Source organism: Podarcis cretensis, assembly GCF_951804945.1.
Source record: "Podarcis cretensis genome assembly, chromosome: 9".
Taxonomy (NCBI): Eukaryota; Metazoa; Chordata; class Lepidosauria; order Squamata; family Lacertidae; genus Podarcis; species Podarcis cretensis.
Genome location: NC_137178.1, coordinates 10,042,880 through 10,057,541, shown reverse-complemented (window position 1 = coordinate 10,057,541; position 14,662 = coordinate 10,042,880). Strand labels below are relative to the sequence as shown.

The 14,662-nt window shown below is 45.4% G+C and overlaps 1 protein-coding gene across 7 annotated transcripts in view; it reads left to right on the top strand.

The window, feature by feature from the left end:
- The window catches only part of SLC4A4 (solute carrier family 4 member 4), a 194,443-nt gene that overhangs the window by 136,900 nt on the left and 42,881 nt on the right, over nucleotides 1-14,662 (top strand). For all 7 annotated transcript variants that reach the window (XM_079990733.1, XM_079990731.1, XM_079990728.1 and 4 more), the window contains 7 exons: nucleotides 252-409; nucleotides 2,025-2,112; nucleotides 3,864-4,018; nucleotides 4,578-4,691; nucleotides 5,060-5,234; nucleotides 11,948-12,081; nucleotides 13,555-13,826. In XM_079990733.1, coding sequence (XP_079846859.1) covers nucleotides 252-409; nucleotides 2,025-2,112; nucleotides 3,864-4,018; nucleotides 4,578-4,691; nucleotides 5,060-5,234; nucleotides 11,948-12,081; nucleotides 13,555-13,826 — 1,096 coding nt within the window. The remainder of the gene's footprint in view (nucleotides 1-251; nucleotides 410-2,024; nucleotides 2,113-3,863; nucleotides 4,019-4,577; nucleotides 4,692-5,059; nucleotides 5,235-11,947; nucleotides 12,082-13,554; nucleotides 13,827-14,662) is intronic.

Below are 14,662 nucleotides of genomic sequence, written 5' to 3'. Positions count from 1 at the left end.
ACCGTGTTTTTTCCATGTATAAGACGACCCCCAATTTTTGACCAAAAATATTTTTTGGGGAAAACGTTATCTCATACGCGGGAAAATGTGGTAAATCTGTATACCTGACGACTGAAGATTGCATTCCATGCATCTGACGAACTGGCCTGTAGCCCACAGAAGTTCCTGCCATAATTAAACTTGTTTGCCTTAAACCACAAGAGCCTTTTCGTTCTGACGAGACGTCTGTGTCTCTTCTCTCTCCCACGCAGCTGAAGAACAAGTTCATGAAGAAGTTACCTCGAGACGCTGAGGCCTCCAACGTCCTGGTGGGAGAAGTTGACTTCCTGGAAGCCCCTTTCATTGCCTTCGTTCGGCTGCAGCAAGCAGTTATGCTCGGTGCTCTTACAGAAGTCCCTGTACCTACCCGGTAAAGGAGACGTTTCTTTTTCTTTTTAATATACAGTCATACCTCATGTTACGTTTGCTTCAGGTTGTGTCCCGCAGCGACCTTGAAGTACCAGAAGGAGTTACTTCCGGGTTTCGCTGCTTTCACATGCGCAGATGCGCAAAATGACATCATGTACATGCGCAGAAGCGGCGAATCGTGACCCATGCATGCACAGACGCAGGTTGTGTTCTTTTCAGGTTGCAAATGGGACTCCGGAATGGATCCCATTCGCAACCAGAGGTACCACTGTATTTTTAATTTTTTTTTTTTACAAAACCCCCTCCCTCCCTATTCTTGATCCTGTTTTCTATTATTAAAAGGCAACTACGCGACATGCCAAACTAAAACAGGGTCATGCCAGAATGTCTGATAGACATGACACAAAATGGAAGAATGAAAAGGAAGAGGTAAAACCTCAGTGCCTAGGACTTGCCGATCGTATGGTCGGCTGTTCGAATCCCCGCGGCGGGGTGAGCTCCAGTCGTTCGGTCCCAGCTCCTGCCCACCTAGCAGTTCGAAAGCACTCTTAAGTGCAAGTAGATAAATAGGGACCGCTTTATAGCGGGAAGGTAAACGGCGTTTCCGTGTGCTGCGCTGGTGCTGGCTCGCCAGCTGCAGCTTCGTCACGCTGGCCACGTGACCCGGAAATGTCTTCGGACGGCGCCGGCTTACGGCCTCTAGAGCGAGATGAGCACGCAACCCTAGAATCGGTCACGATTGGCCCGTACGGGCAGGGGTACCTTTACCTTTACCTTTAATTACCCAATGGGATGACCGACTATTGGAATCGGCCACTTCATCTTAATAATAATAATAATAATAATAATAATAATTTATTATTTATATCCCGCCCATCTGGCTGGGCCTTCCCAGCCACTCTGGGCGGCTTCCATAAAAACCAAAAATACAGTAAAATCACATGTTAAAAACTTCCCTGAACAGGGCTGCCTTAAGATGTCTTCTGAATGTCAGGTAGTTGTTTATCGCTTTGACATCTGCTGGAGGGGCGTTCCACAGGGCGGGCGCCACTACCGAGAAGGCCCTCTGCCTGGTTCCCTGTAGCTTTGCTTCTCGCAATGAGGGAACCGCCAGAAGGCCCTCGGCGCTGGACCTCAGCGTCCGGGCAGAATGATGGGGGTGGAGACTCTCCTTCAGGTCTACTGGACCGAGGCCGTTTAGGGCTTTAAAGGTCAGCACCAACACTTAGAATTGTGCTCGGAAACACATTTGGTCCCAACCAGGCTGATGGAGAAGCGCTTCCCCTGCATTGCCGGGGGCTTGAACACATGGCCCTGTGGGTTCATTCCAGTCCTACAATTCCATGATTCATAGCCTTCCAGTTTCCTTGGATCACTGCCAGATGTTAAGATTTTTTAATTAAAGTTTTTCTGACGTTAATGATATAACAAGTTCTGCTATATCTTCTTGTTGTTTATTAATGTCCAACTGATACAAATTCTGTGAATCTCCATGCTCCACTGCTTTTATCTAATCTGGTGGTACATATTTTACTGAAGATATACCATGTTGGTTTTTTCCAAAGTGAATCATGACAATATTTGTTTGTTCTTTCTTTTTCCTCCTTGGGGGTCAGGTTCCTCTTCATTTTGCTGGGTCCCAAAGGCAAAGCTAAATCGTACCATGAGATTGGCCGAGCCATCGCTACCTTGATGTCTGATGAGGTAATCTCCCTTCTTTGTTGCTGAGTGCAGTTCACTTAGCATAAACCAATATTTGCATTATTGTTGTTATTATTATATATTTACCACCCTTCATCACAATCTCTCAGGGTAGTTCACAAGATAAAAGCTTTAGCTTTCTAGCCACAGCCTCAAAAGCGCCAATCTTGCAATACTTCCAGGAAATGTTGAGGGCAGTCTTCTGCGAATTTCCAGGAATGGGAGATTTTGAAGGCTATTCCATGCATTACATAGGATAAAGTGTTCAGTTTGCCACCAAGTGATAGGAAACCGATCTTGACTGTCTAGAAGCAGAACTTCCTGGGATGGTGGCAGTCCTGTGTCTTTGAACACAGGTTTCCACCAAACATCAGTAAAATGGCAGGATGGAGGTAACTTCTAAGCAACAGGTGGTTGAGGAGTAATTTCCTTGCCTATCACTCCCCTTTCAGCTCCTCACACCCACTTTATTTCCAGCTAGGTTCAGAGCAGTGATATGGGGAGCAAACTTTTCCAGTGCTTTATTTTTCCATGGAAAATTCTCTGTCCCATAATTTCTTTAGTAGCAATGAACAGGTGAAAAGGACCAACTTCAAATGCAGTATTAGCTGAGCTTGGTTGTTCACGTGTTTGCTAAATACAGGTAAATTAACCGTCCTAAATTAGATCACTCTCCAGGGCATCAGGTAATCACCCGACGTGAACTGAAACTTTTGCAATCCCAATTAAACTAATTTGCACAGGAACATATTCCAATGCAAAACAATTTCCAGGAAACCTGCATCGCTGGTTCAGAGACCAGAAATAAACCCAGCTGCAGGGGCAGCAGGAGTAGCCTGGGAAACTGTTGCACTGAAAAGTTGTGGGTGCAGGAAAAGTTAAGCACCCCTCTGCTGCTTCCTCCTTTGCTGAAAATATATTGCCAGCTTTCCCCCCCTTAAGCAAAAGCTCTGCAGAATAAAAGGTAATGTGGCGTTTGCCCTCCTAGGTGTGTGACATCATACTGGGTTCATAAGGAAAGGGTTAACTAATTGTAAAATGACTAACCAATGGGAACCCAAGGGAAGGAGTTTGAGTTTGAGTTTGTGTGGTTGAGAAGTCAGTCTGAAGTTAGAAGAGACAGAGAAGATAAGTCTGTGGGTTGGGCTAGTCTGATGTGAGAGAGTGAGAGAATCTGTTAAGAGGAGTCAGTCAAACAGTTGATAGAAGGTATTAGTCCGGTAAAGAAACTAAAGTTAAGAAACTTACAGGAATATTATCTAAGAAACCATAAACTTGTTAGTGCTTATAAAATAAACTTGTTTATTTGGTTCAGTTTTAACAACTGTCTGGACTCAGGGTTTTACCAGAGAGTAATGGGTTGGTGGCAGTGGGGAAGTGAGCACAGTGGTGGCACGGGGATCAATAGACCGTTAAACGTTCAGGGACCCTGTGTGATCGCCACAGGTAATCTGTCAGTTTGGCTAGTGGCAATTTGATTAGTGCTCTATAACAGGGAGGAACCATAGCTCAGTGGGTAGTGGATGTGCTTTGGGTTTTGAGGACTGCAGATTTAATCCCCGACATTTAAAAGGACCAGGTAACAGCTTATTGGAAAGACCACAGCCTGAAGCCCTGGAGAGTTGCTGCGAGGCAGAAGAGAAGGGTGTCAGGCTAGATGGACAAAGAGGATGACCTCATAAATGAGGCGTCTTTCTGTGCACCTGTAGAAGGATTTGCTAGATAGCAACCTTCCCATTCCTTCCTATGTGCAGGTGTTCCACGACATTGCCTACAAAGCCAAAGATAGACAGGACCTGATTGCTGGGATTGATGAGTTCCTGGATGAAGTCATTGTGCTCCCACCTGGGGAGTGGGACCCTGCCATCAGGATAGAGCCCCCCAAGTCCCTCCCGTCTTCAGACAAAAGGTAAGAGAGGTGCATATGCCGCATTAAGGCATGCCAACTTTTTCAACTTTCACATCCCAAAATCGAGGCGTGCCAAAAAGGTTGTATCAGGACTTGGGATATTTTGGTTAAATTAATAGAATTTGGTTTTGCTTGGTTAGTAAAATGTGTGTAAAATTGCAAAGAAATCATTAAAAATGATCACCAAATACTTGCAGTTATGCGTACTTATTTGTTTAGTATGACCCGACATTTTCATTAGGTAAAATTAAAATTCTTTGGTTTTCCGAAAGCAATTTATGCACTTCTTCATCAAACCTAGGCTTGCCAAGCTAAATGTTGTCCAGTCACAAAAGTAATAGCATATTTGAATTCCTCACCCCCTCAAAAAACTAAAAACCCCCTCAAAATTTTAAGACCCCATCATTGGATATGGTTGCAGTAATTAAAGTTTCACCACCTAAAATGGCACGCCTTAATGCCACGTGCCTTGCCGCAGTTGCGGCATCCAAAGTCACAGGCCGAAGATCCTGGATATATGGAAGCCCAGCTGAATTCTCATTTCTTTCTTTCTGCTCAGGAAAAACATGTATTCGGGTGGTGAGAATCTGCAGATGAACGGGGACACTCCACACGATGGGGGAAATGGAGGTGGGGGGCACGGGGACTGCGAGGAGTTGCAACGAACTGGCAGGTAAGTGACAAAAGTCATCTTGCTTGATTTCTATAAGCATTGGCACGCAGGCTTCTCGATTCCAGATTCTCCTTTTGTGCCTTGACTCATGTAATTGTGGCGCATGGTTCTCCAGTGTGGTGTAGTGGTTAAGAGCGGTAGATTCGTAATCTGGGGAACCGGGTTCGCGTCTCCGCTCCGCCACATGCAGCTGCTGGGTGACCTTGGGCTACTCACACTTCTCTGAAGTATCTCAGCCCCACTCACCTCATAGAGTGTTTGTTGTGGGGGAGGAAGGGAAAGGAGAATGTTAGCCACTTTGAGACTCCTTAGGGTAGTGATAAAGCGGGGTATCAAATCCAAACTCCTCTTCTTCTTCCCCTTGCTAGATTCTGTGGCGGTTTAATCAAAGACATCAAGAGGAAAGCCCCTTTCTTTGCCAGCGACTTCTATGATGCATTCAACATCCAAGCCCTGTCTGCCATTCTCTTCATCTATCTGGCTACTGTAACCAACGCCATCACTTTTGGGGGGCTGCTGGGAGATGCTACGGACAACATGCAGGTGAGCCATGGCTCAGAGAAAGACAGTTCAGACTTCTTCAAATGCAGTAGTCTGGGCTTGGTCAAAAACAGGTTTTTTTCTTTTTTTATGACTGCTTCAAACAGCACAGCCTTACGGTCTGCTGTGCAAAGAAAAACAAAACGAGTATGAGATGCAAGAGTTATTGCGCCAGCGTCCTGTTGTGAGTTGTAGTGTTGCATTGGTCCAGTGACAGGGAAGCAGGTGGCGCTGTGGTCTAAACCACTGAGCCTCTTGTGCTTTCCAATCGGAAGGTCAGCGGGTTGAATCCCCATGACGGAGTGAGCTCCCGTTGTTCTGTCCCAGCTCCTGGCAACCCAGCAGTTCGAAAGCACACCACTGCAAGTAGATAAATAGGTGCCGCTGCAGCAGGAACAGAAGCAGTTTTTCCATTCGATTTGGTTTCTGTCACAGTGTCCCGTTGCACCAGTAGTGATTTAGTCCTGCTGGCCACATGACCCAGAAAGCTGTCTGTGGACAAACGGCCGCTCCCTTGGCCTGAAAGTGAGATGAGTGCCGCAACCCCATAGTCACCTTTGACTGGACTGAACTGTCCAGGGGTCCTTTACCTTTTTAAAAACTGGTCCAGTGAGACACTTGGGGTGTTGCACCTGTGCAGCAGTTTCAGGTGGTGCAAGATTACCTGTGCTGCGTCAGCTGCAACTTGAAAAACCTTGCATGCATCAGATATTGGAGGAAAGTGGGCAGTGCACCAGGGCAAAAATGCTATAAGCAATCTTGTATATGCCAGCGAGGTCAGTAACGTCACAATTTGCAAGAGCAAAACAGAAGTATTCACTCAAACAAGCACTAAGAATGATAGCCCAGATTGGCCACAATACTCTAACTAAGTTAAACAGCACCAGGCAGTGATCAATGAGTGCTGAATCTCTAAAGAGAGTGCTGTCATGATAGTATTGGGAAGGTGCGTTCCCTGATCAGGAAAGCTTCCTAATCAATAACAAACATGGCGGGGCTGCATTGCTCACTTGGTACAGGTTGCGTCACTGCTGGGTATTGGGATAGATAGGGGCAAGGTGGCGGTGAAGTCGGTGCAGTGCAAATGCGCTGGCAGAGAAAGTCTAGTGCTCTCCATTCTGGTGTTTGCCAACAGTGTAGAGTAGAGTCAGGTGAGTAGCACAGTCCCACCATGCTATCCACTACTTCCCCACATCCTATGCATGCCGTGTGCTATTGTGGTATCAGGGGCACAGAATGCACTCTGCACATGCTCTTGACCCATCACTTCACTTTACAAATCCGTCATGTGTTTTAGGACTGAACCTTGATATTTGGAAGTTGTTCTGGGTCTATGTCACAGCACTCCTGATTGAGCCCTGTCATATTCTCGGCTCCCAATGTTCCCACCAGAAGGGAACAAAGGAGGCTATCCATGGAAAGTGATTTGCCTTTGGAAAAAAGAAACTTCCTGCTGGCGTGCATGGAGTGGAAAAAAAGAAACCTTTTCAGTTCCATGTTGAGTCTGCTGCAAATCTAAACAAAATTCATCTGCTTACATGAAACTCCAGGAGATGGGGAAATAAATCAGTGTCAAGTACTGTGAATGCCTCCTTTGCCTCCCTATCACTGGCCAAATATTTGTTCTCAAAATGAAGGAAGTCAGCTTAACAAAGAACTCTCTGGTTTCTTTACCTCGAACAAAGTTTCCTGGTCAGTGAGGCTTTGCTACTAACCTTCAATTTTTATAGCACATTCCCTTTTTACATTTGGCTTAGTTTCAGCTGGATCTTGTGTTGTTGTGGTGTGTGTGTGTGTGTGTGTGTGTGTGTACACTAGGTTGGCTCCCCCCCTGTGCCCCCTCTAATCTTTATGTTCAGTGGAAATATTAAATTCCTTGACATTTAAATGAATTGTGCAGAGCAAATCACCCTGCATGAGAAGTGCCAATCCAGAGTGTAGGTTATTGTACCTTCAGAAGTCATGGTCAGGCAGGATTGAAATTAATTCTTGGCCAGGGCTAGAAAGTGAACTAATTGGCCTTTTGCCCTGGGCTCAGAGAAGTGCATTTGGGGAGAACAAGGAAAGGCACAGTAACTAAGGAGATAGTGACTAGTGCTAAACAGGGATCTCTCTTCTTCCTATTTTTGTTGTTGTTGTTGTTGTTGTTGTGTGTGCATATGTGGCAGGAAGGGGTGGAGTTTTATTAATGCTGCTGTTTTTCCTGGGATCCAGCAAAAAGCCAATTCAGTTAGCTGCTCATTCAACCCCAGAACCATGGGGAATAATTAATCTTGAAAAGGTCTAAAGCCTGTAGCCCTCTAGATCAGCCTTTCTCAACCTGTGGGTCCCCAGATGTCCCCAGATGTTGTTGAACTACAACTCCCATCACCCCTAGCTAGCAAGGCCAGAGCTTAGGGATGATGGGAGTTGTAGTCCAACGACATCTGGGGACCCACAGGTTGAGAACCACTGCTCTAGATGAGTGTGTGCATATGTGGCAGGAAGGGGGGGAGTTTCAACTGCCATCAGCTCCAGCATGGCCAGTGCTCAGAGATGATGGGAACTGTAATTCAGCAGCAATTAGAGGGCCATAGGTTCCCCAACCCAGGCCAAAAGCAAATCCACACAAAGTAGAGTACCACCAAAAACACTCACCAGTCTTTGGTGAATGATATCCCAGTAAAATCTGGGCAACGTTAGAACTTCAGGCTGTCTGTTGGATCCAGTGTTAGTTCTCAAGGACAGGCAGACAGATGAGGAAGGAGGTCAAGCAGGCTGGGCTGTAGGATAGAGTCCATATGAAGAGCCAGACAAGTAGACAAGTCTGTAGACCTCACCGCCACCCACTGCCTCCAGAGAAGCATGGAGAGCCGATTTAAGGAAGCCTCGAGCTGGATTTCACAGATAACTGTTCTGTTTTGATCAACAGCCTCTGCAGTACAGACGCAAGGCTCCAGTAGCACCCTGGACAGCTCCTTACAGGGCACAGGTTGAATCCTCCATATGAGCAGGGCTCAAATGTTGCTTCAGCAACAGTCACCCTTTAGCTGAGCCTGAAAAAAGAGCTGGTGTAACATTTTGTGAGAGTAACCTCTTCATTTAAATGGGCCTATTTTGATTCCAACAGAGCAGGGAAGACTGTGGTTCCATTAGGGCTTCTGAGCTGGAGTCAGAGGAAGTCAACATGACCTTGGGCCAGAGAGGTAGAACCATAGTGGGTGCCTCTTGCACAAGCACCTTCTGGTTTACTGTATGCAACTTGGACTGGCCCTGGGTCCAATTCCCTCTCCCACTGACTCCCTGACTTCATGCTCCAAAGAAGGGGAGTCTGATCCCAGGGACATGAAAGATAACGTACTCAAAAAGTCTGAGCAACTCATCAGGCTCAGTCTGGTCGACAAGAAAGAGGTGGAGCCAGGAAAATGGAACAATGGAAAGCAGGCACAAAATTAGTGGCACATGTAGCATTATAGAAGAGCCAGATTTCTGCATCAGTCACCTGGATCAGATGAACATGAACAGCGCAAAGGCATAGTCGGAGAGCTGTACTGCACCCCACTAACACACACTGGGCGCAACTGTCTCTCATTCAGGGCCAGTCCATGTGTGTTTGTAGTATCTTCATGGGGGCCTGCACACATAAAATCCAGTGTACAGATATTTGAATCACACAGTCATTTCCAAGATTTTTATGTAGCTAAACAACCACATCCAGGTTGTTAAATGTTGAGTGTTGCATGCATGTAGTCCATATACAAACATTATGCTCATAGGTGAGAGTCCACCTGGCCCAGAGTTAGGTCAGGCATTTCCACTGGGTAAAGCAGGAAGCAGTTGTGATCCTCGCTGTGTGTAGCCTCCACAACAAACAGAGCTTTGCTTGAACTGGGTCAGTGCAATTTGTAACTGCATTCTTTCCTCTCTGTGTTCAATGAAACTACACTATTTACATTTGCTGACGCACTGGAACGTTTCCCTTATCTCTGCAAACAAGAGTTTTGAAGAAACTGGATTCTTAGGAACTGTGCTATAATTCAGTGTTTTGTATTCCTCGTGTAGTAGTTTGTTCAGTATTAGCACTGGCTCAGAAATACTTGAGGCATTTATCATTGCTATGTCCGGGATTTTGACTCTGTAACACACAGTGAGGATGTTTGCTTCTAATATGACTGGTGGTTTTGGTTTCCGAGTCCTTGAATCAAGGCTTTGTGTTTCTGAGAAAGCAGGGTTCTTAGACATAGAATATCTTCTTAGACATAGAATAGAATATTGTGTAAATCAGAATTGAATTTACTTTTATTTGTTAATGAATAGGAGTAACAAATAGGCCTTTAGCCTTTGAATTTATCATTTGAATGTGTAAAAAAAAAATGTTAAAAGTGACTGAGGTGAATTTAGGGGCCCTTGGGATGATGGATCACATAAAACAGACTGAAAATTATTGCTCAAGGGGTCAGGATGTGGGCCTCACTCACGGTTACCATCTACAGGAGCCAGCCAAGGACTCTGAAATGTGCAGTATTTGGCCACTTCCAAGTGCCTTCAGCAATGTAGTTCTCTCTTTTATTGCTTTTTATAACTTCTGCTGCTAAGAATTTTGCTTACGTTTAATTAAATAAGGTCAGGCAATCCATCCAATTCCAGTTTTCTTCTTCCCCCCACCCCACATAAATATTCTGTACAGGTCCTGGAGGCTCTGTCAAGTATCTTTTTTATTCATTCCGCATATTTACAAACTGTAAAAGGAAATTGTAGCGTCCACAAAAGTTGGTATCTGTGACCTGCTGAACTACATTCTTGACATTGTTGCATGGCACACAGCATAAGGTTTGTTTGCTTTGCAGTGTGTAACAAAGCCATGTTTATGGGAAGACAAAGAAACTTGAAGGAACTTCTTTTAAAAATTGAACTTCACTCTGCAAAAACCCTTCTCCTGCTGGACACGCTAATTCATGGGTTGGGAAAGTTCCACGAGTAGAGGGGTTTCTGATGAAACACTTGGCCATGGTTGGAAAATGCATGTGAAATATGTTTAAAAGTTGCCTCCTGCCTGGGTGAAAACTCTGAAACTGGAGCTGAAAGCTTCCACCCTTAAAATGGACAGTAAAAACCGCATTCATACATAGCACTAAACCATGGTTAGTGTTAGCTGGCACATTTCCGAGTACGTTTCTGAGCACAATTCAAAGTGTTGGTGTTGACCTTTAAAGCCCTAAACGGCCTCGGTCCAGTATACCTGAAGGAGAGTCTCCACCCCCATTGTTCTGCCCAGACGCTGAGGTCCAGTGCTGAGGGCCTTCTAGCAGTTCCCTCACTGCAAGAAGCAAAGCTACAGGGAACCAGGCAGAGGGCCTTCTCGGTAGTGACACCCGCCCTGTGGAACGCCCTCCCATCAGATGTCAAAGAGATAAACAACTACCTGACATTTAGAAGACATCCCTGTTCAGGGAAGTTTTTAATGTGTGACATTTCAATGTATTCTTAATCTTTGTTGGAAGCCACCCAGAGTGGCTGGGGAAACCCAGCTGGATGGGCGGGGTGCAAAGAACTAATTATTATTATTATTATTTATTAGCCAACCGTGTGTGAAGTGTTGGGCTTGCACACTCCTCTACCCTCCTCTTACTCGGCCAGGAGGAGCACTTGGGCAGAGTTTAGTTTCACCTTTGCAGAATTCTGGCTTTCCATTATGTTGTGTATTTACTGTATTTTTCACTCTATAAGACGCACCAGACCACAAGACGCACCTAGTTTTTGGAGGAGGAAAACAAGAAAAAAAAAAATTCTGAATCTCAGAAGCCAGAACAATAAGAGGGATCGCTGTGCAGTGAAAGCAGCAATCCCTCTTGCTGTTCTGGCTTCTGAGATAGCTGTGCAGCCTGCATTTGCTCCATAAGACGCACACACATTTCCCCTTACTTTGTAGGAGGGAAAAAGTGAGTCTTATACAGCAAAAACTACAGTAATTATTTTACAGTATGTTGCTACACCTCAGGGTGGCTGGGAGAAGCTTTAAAATCGCCCATCTGCTGCATTCTTAAACATTTAGAAGCTGTTAGGCAGAGAAAGCCAATCTTGTAATATTAGGGTTTTTTCATGTTTTACGGATTCTAAGCTAATTTCTTAATTTTTTAAGGATGACTTTTTATTGTTTCCAAACATTTGGAGGGTAGACATAGCTCTTGATCTCCTCATCATTACTGATTTTCCTCTTGCTGTTAAATTTTAATATGTATATGGTGACATCCTAAGCATGTGCTGGAAATGGTTTGTGGTTATTATTATTTGTTATTATTATTAAATTTGTACATATCTCAATATTCATGGCCATATCTCAGATGCCAAAAAGATAACTCTTGTACTCATTGAGTTGTGGTCATCTGCTTTGACTACGTCTACTACTACTACTAATAATAATAGAATTTGTTTCGTGCTTTGGGGTGTTCAAAGTGTTTTTCAGTGCTTATCTTGTTGCAATCCTTACCAACAAAGCAGAAGGTAAGTATCATTGTTCTGAAAGCGTAGATGCGGGACAGAGCTGAATCTGAGAGAGAAATTTGCCTGAGATCACCTAGTTAGTTTATGTTAGAGTCGCAGCAAATTCAAGGGAAAGGAACTGTGGTTTGTGGGTTGTTAATCCTGCCCTATGCAATCATCGCTGGTACTAAAAGAATAGAATGGAAGAGGAACTGGCTTCTGAAATGCATTTACTCTTTTCATTCTTCTGGTTCTAGGGCGTGTTGGAAAGCTTTCTGGGCACCGCAGTGACAGGAGCTCTTTTTTGCCTTTTCGCTGGCCAACCACTCACTATTCTGAGTAGCACTGGGCCCGTCTTGGTCTTCGAAAGGCTTCTGTTTAACTTCAGCAAGTAAGTAAGGGAGAAGCTGGTGATGGCGGGCAGTTGCTGCTTGCAACAGAATGCCCTGGATCTACTGTGCTGTAATGTGAATGTTTCCTGGTGCAAGTTAGATATTTTGCAACACGGTAGAGTTATGAAACACAGAGGGGCAAGAGAGGTTTCATCATCACACTTCCTGTCGCAGCTGTGGGATATTTCTAGATTTGTACACAAGGAAATGCAAGTTTCTGCTGTGCATTTCTGTCTGGTTCCTTCTCCACCAAGGAAATCTTTGTTGGAAGCCAAAGTCCCCTTCCACAAAGGAATTGCTATTTTCAAGTTGGTCACACATTTAACACCAGTACTGCAAGCAGGACAGAAAATAGTTCAGGATCTGATGGTAGATCTCTGAGTGATGTACAGTCTATCAGCAAAGTTGTCAAGTACCAATTGCAGCAAATTTAACATTTATATTTGTTGCTCCATCCAATTTTACCACAGAGCCTAGGGTTTGCCGATTAGAAGGTCGGCGGTTTGAATCCCTGCAACGGGGTGAGCTCCCGTTGCTCAGTCCCTGCTCCTGTCAACCTAGCAGTTTGAAAGCCCGTCAAAGTGCAAGTAGATAAATAGGTACCACTCCAGCAGGAAGGTAAACGACATTTCCATGTGCTGTTCACCAGAAGCAGCTTTGTCATGCTGGCCACATGACCCGGCTCCCTCGGCCAGTAAAACAAGATGAGCGCCTCAACCCCAGAGTCGTCTACGACTGGACCTAACAGTCAGAAGTCCCTTTACCTTTACCTTTACCTTTACCTGCCCACCGTGGGCAGAAGAAGGTTGCTCAGAAGCGAAAAAAGCTGAAAAAAGTTCCCAAGCCCTGATCTAGCCCAGAATTGTCTGTTCTGGTTGCAGTGGCTCTTCCAAGTGGGGAGGCACATGCTCCATAAAACTCTCAGTGGAGATGTTGAAGATTTGAACCCAGGACCTTCTGCATGCATATTACAGGAGCTCATGGTTCCTTCCCTTTTGGGCATCGTATTTCCCCACCTCATTCCTAACTCTGTGGAGGAATAATCGCCATTGCAACTTTGCGCATTCCTGCTGTTGTTCTGCAAAACAATGGAGTTTGATGCATCGAATGCAGCAACTTGTATTCTCACTCTTCCACTATTTAAAGACGTTTCTGGCCCTCATAGCTGTGGGAAGTAGGCTTGAAATATGTGAGCACCAGACATGTGTAGGGGCAAAATGAAGCGTGTTATCCAGAGTTTAGGGAGATGGGGCTTCAGTGTCATGCCCACCTCTTTGCCCCCTAAGTAGAAGAATGAGAACAAACCTTCCAACTGAACCTTGCTTGCACAATCTGATTCCCCTTGATGTAGCTTTGCCTTGACGTAGCTTTTCCGAATGCACTTTTTTTTTTTGAACCTCTCTTCCTTTTGTGCAGCCCCCTTGTCCCTTAATTGCCTCTTGTTTTCACTTGGGTTATCTCTCTGTTTGCAGAGACAATGACTTGCATTATCTGGAGTTCCGCCTCTGGATCGGTTTGTGGTCCGCCTTCCTGTGTCTTATCCTGGTTGCCACTGACGCCAGCTTCTTGGTCCAGTATTTCACCCGGTTCACGGAAGAGGGCTTCTCCTCCCTCATCAGCTTCATCTTCATCTATGACGCTTTCAAGAAGATGATCAAATTGGCAGACTACTACCCCATCAACTCCAAATTTAAAGTGAACCAGATTACCCTTTACTCCTGCACCTGCATGCCGCCAGACCCAGGTAAGAGGGAGGCTTCTTGCCCGCAACCTGCAAGTACACTCGCTTGTCTGTGTCATGGTGGGGTTTTCAGCACTCCGACAGACTAATAAACCTTGCAACTTTCCCTACCTGTATTTGCCTTCCATGTTGTCAGCCCAACAAGCACAGCATGCTTCCTTAGGTTAGTGCCTTTCAGATACTCACAGCAACCTTGACAATGGTCCATGCTAGTTGGGATCAAGGGGGGATTGTTGTTGTTGTTGTTGTTGTTTAGTCTTTTAGTTGTGTCCGACTCTCCATGACCCCATGGACCAGAGCATGCCAGGCCCTCCTGTCTTCCACTGCCTCCCACAGTTTGGTCAGACTCATGCTGGTAGCTTCGAGAACACTGTCCAACCACCTCGTCCTCTGTCGTCCCCTTCTCCTTGTGCCCTCCATCTTTCCCAACATCAGGGTCTTTTCCAGGGAGTCTTCACTTCTCATGAGGTGACCAAAGTATTGGGGCCTCAGCTTCAGGATCTGTCCTTCCAGTGATCACTCAGGGCTGATTTCCTTAAGGGGGGATTGTAGTCTGAAACATCTAGATAAGAAGAGAAGAATAAGAGTTTGGATTTGATATCCCGCTTTATCACTCCCCTTCAGGAGTCTCAAAGCGGCTAACATTTTCCTTTCCCTTCCTCCCCCACAACAAACACTCTGTGAGGTGAGTGAGGCTGAGAGACTTTAAAGTGTGACCAGCCCAAGGTCACCCAGCAGCTGCATGTGGAGCGGGGAATCGAACCAGGTTCACTAGATTACGAGTCTACCGCTCTTAACCACTACACCACACTGGCTCTCAAGTGGCTCTGGAAGCCTTT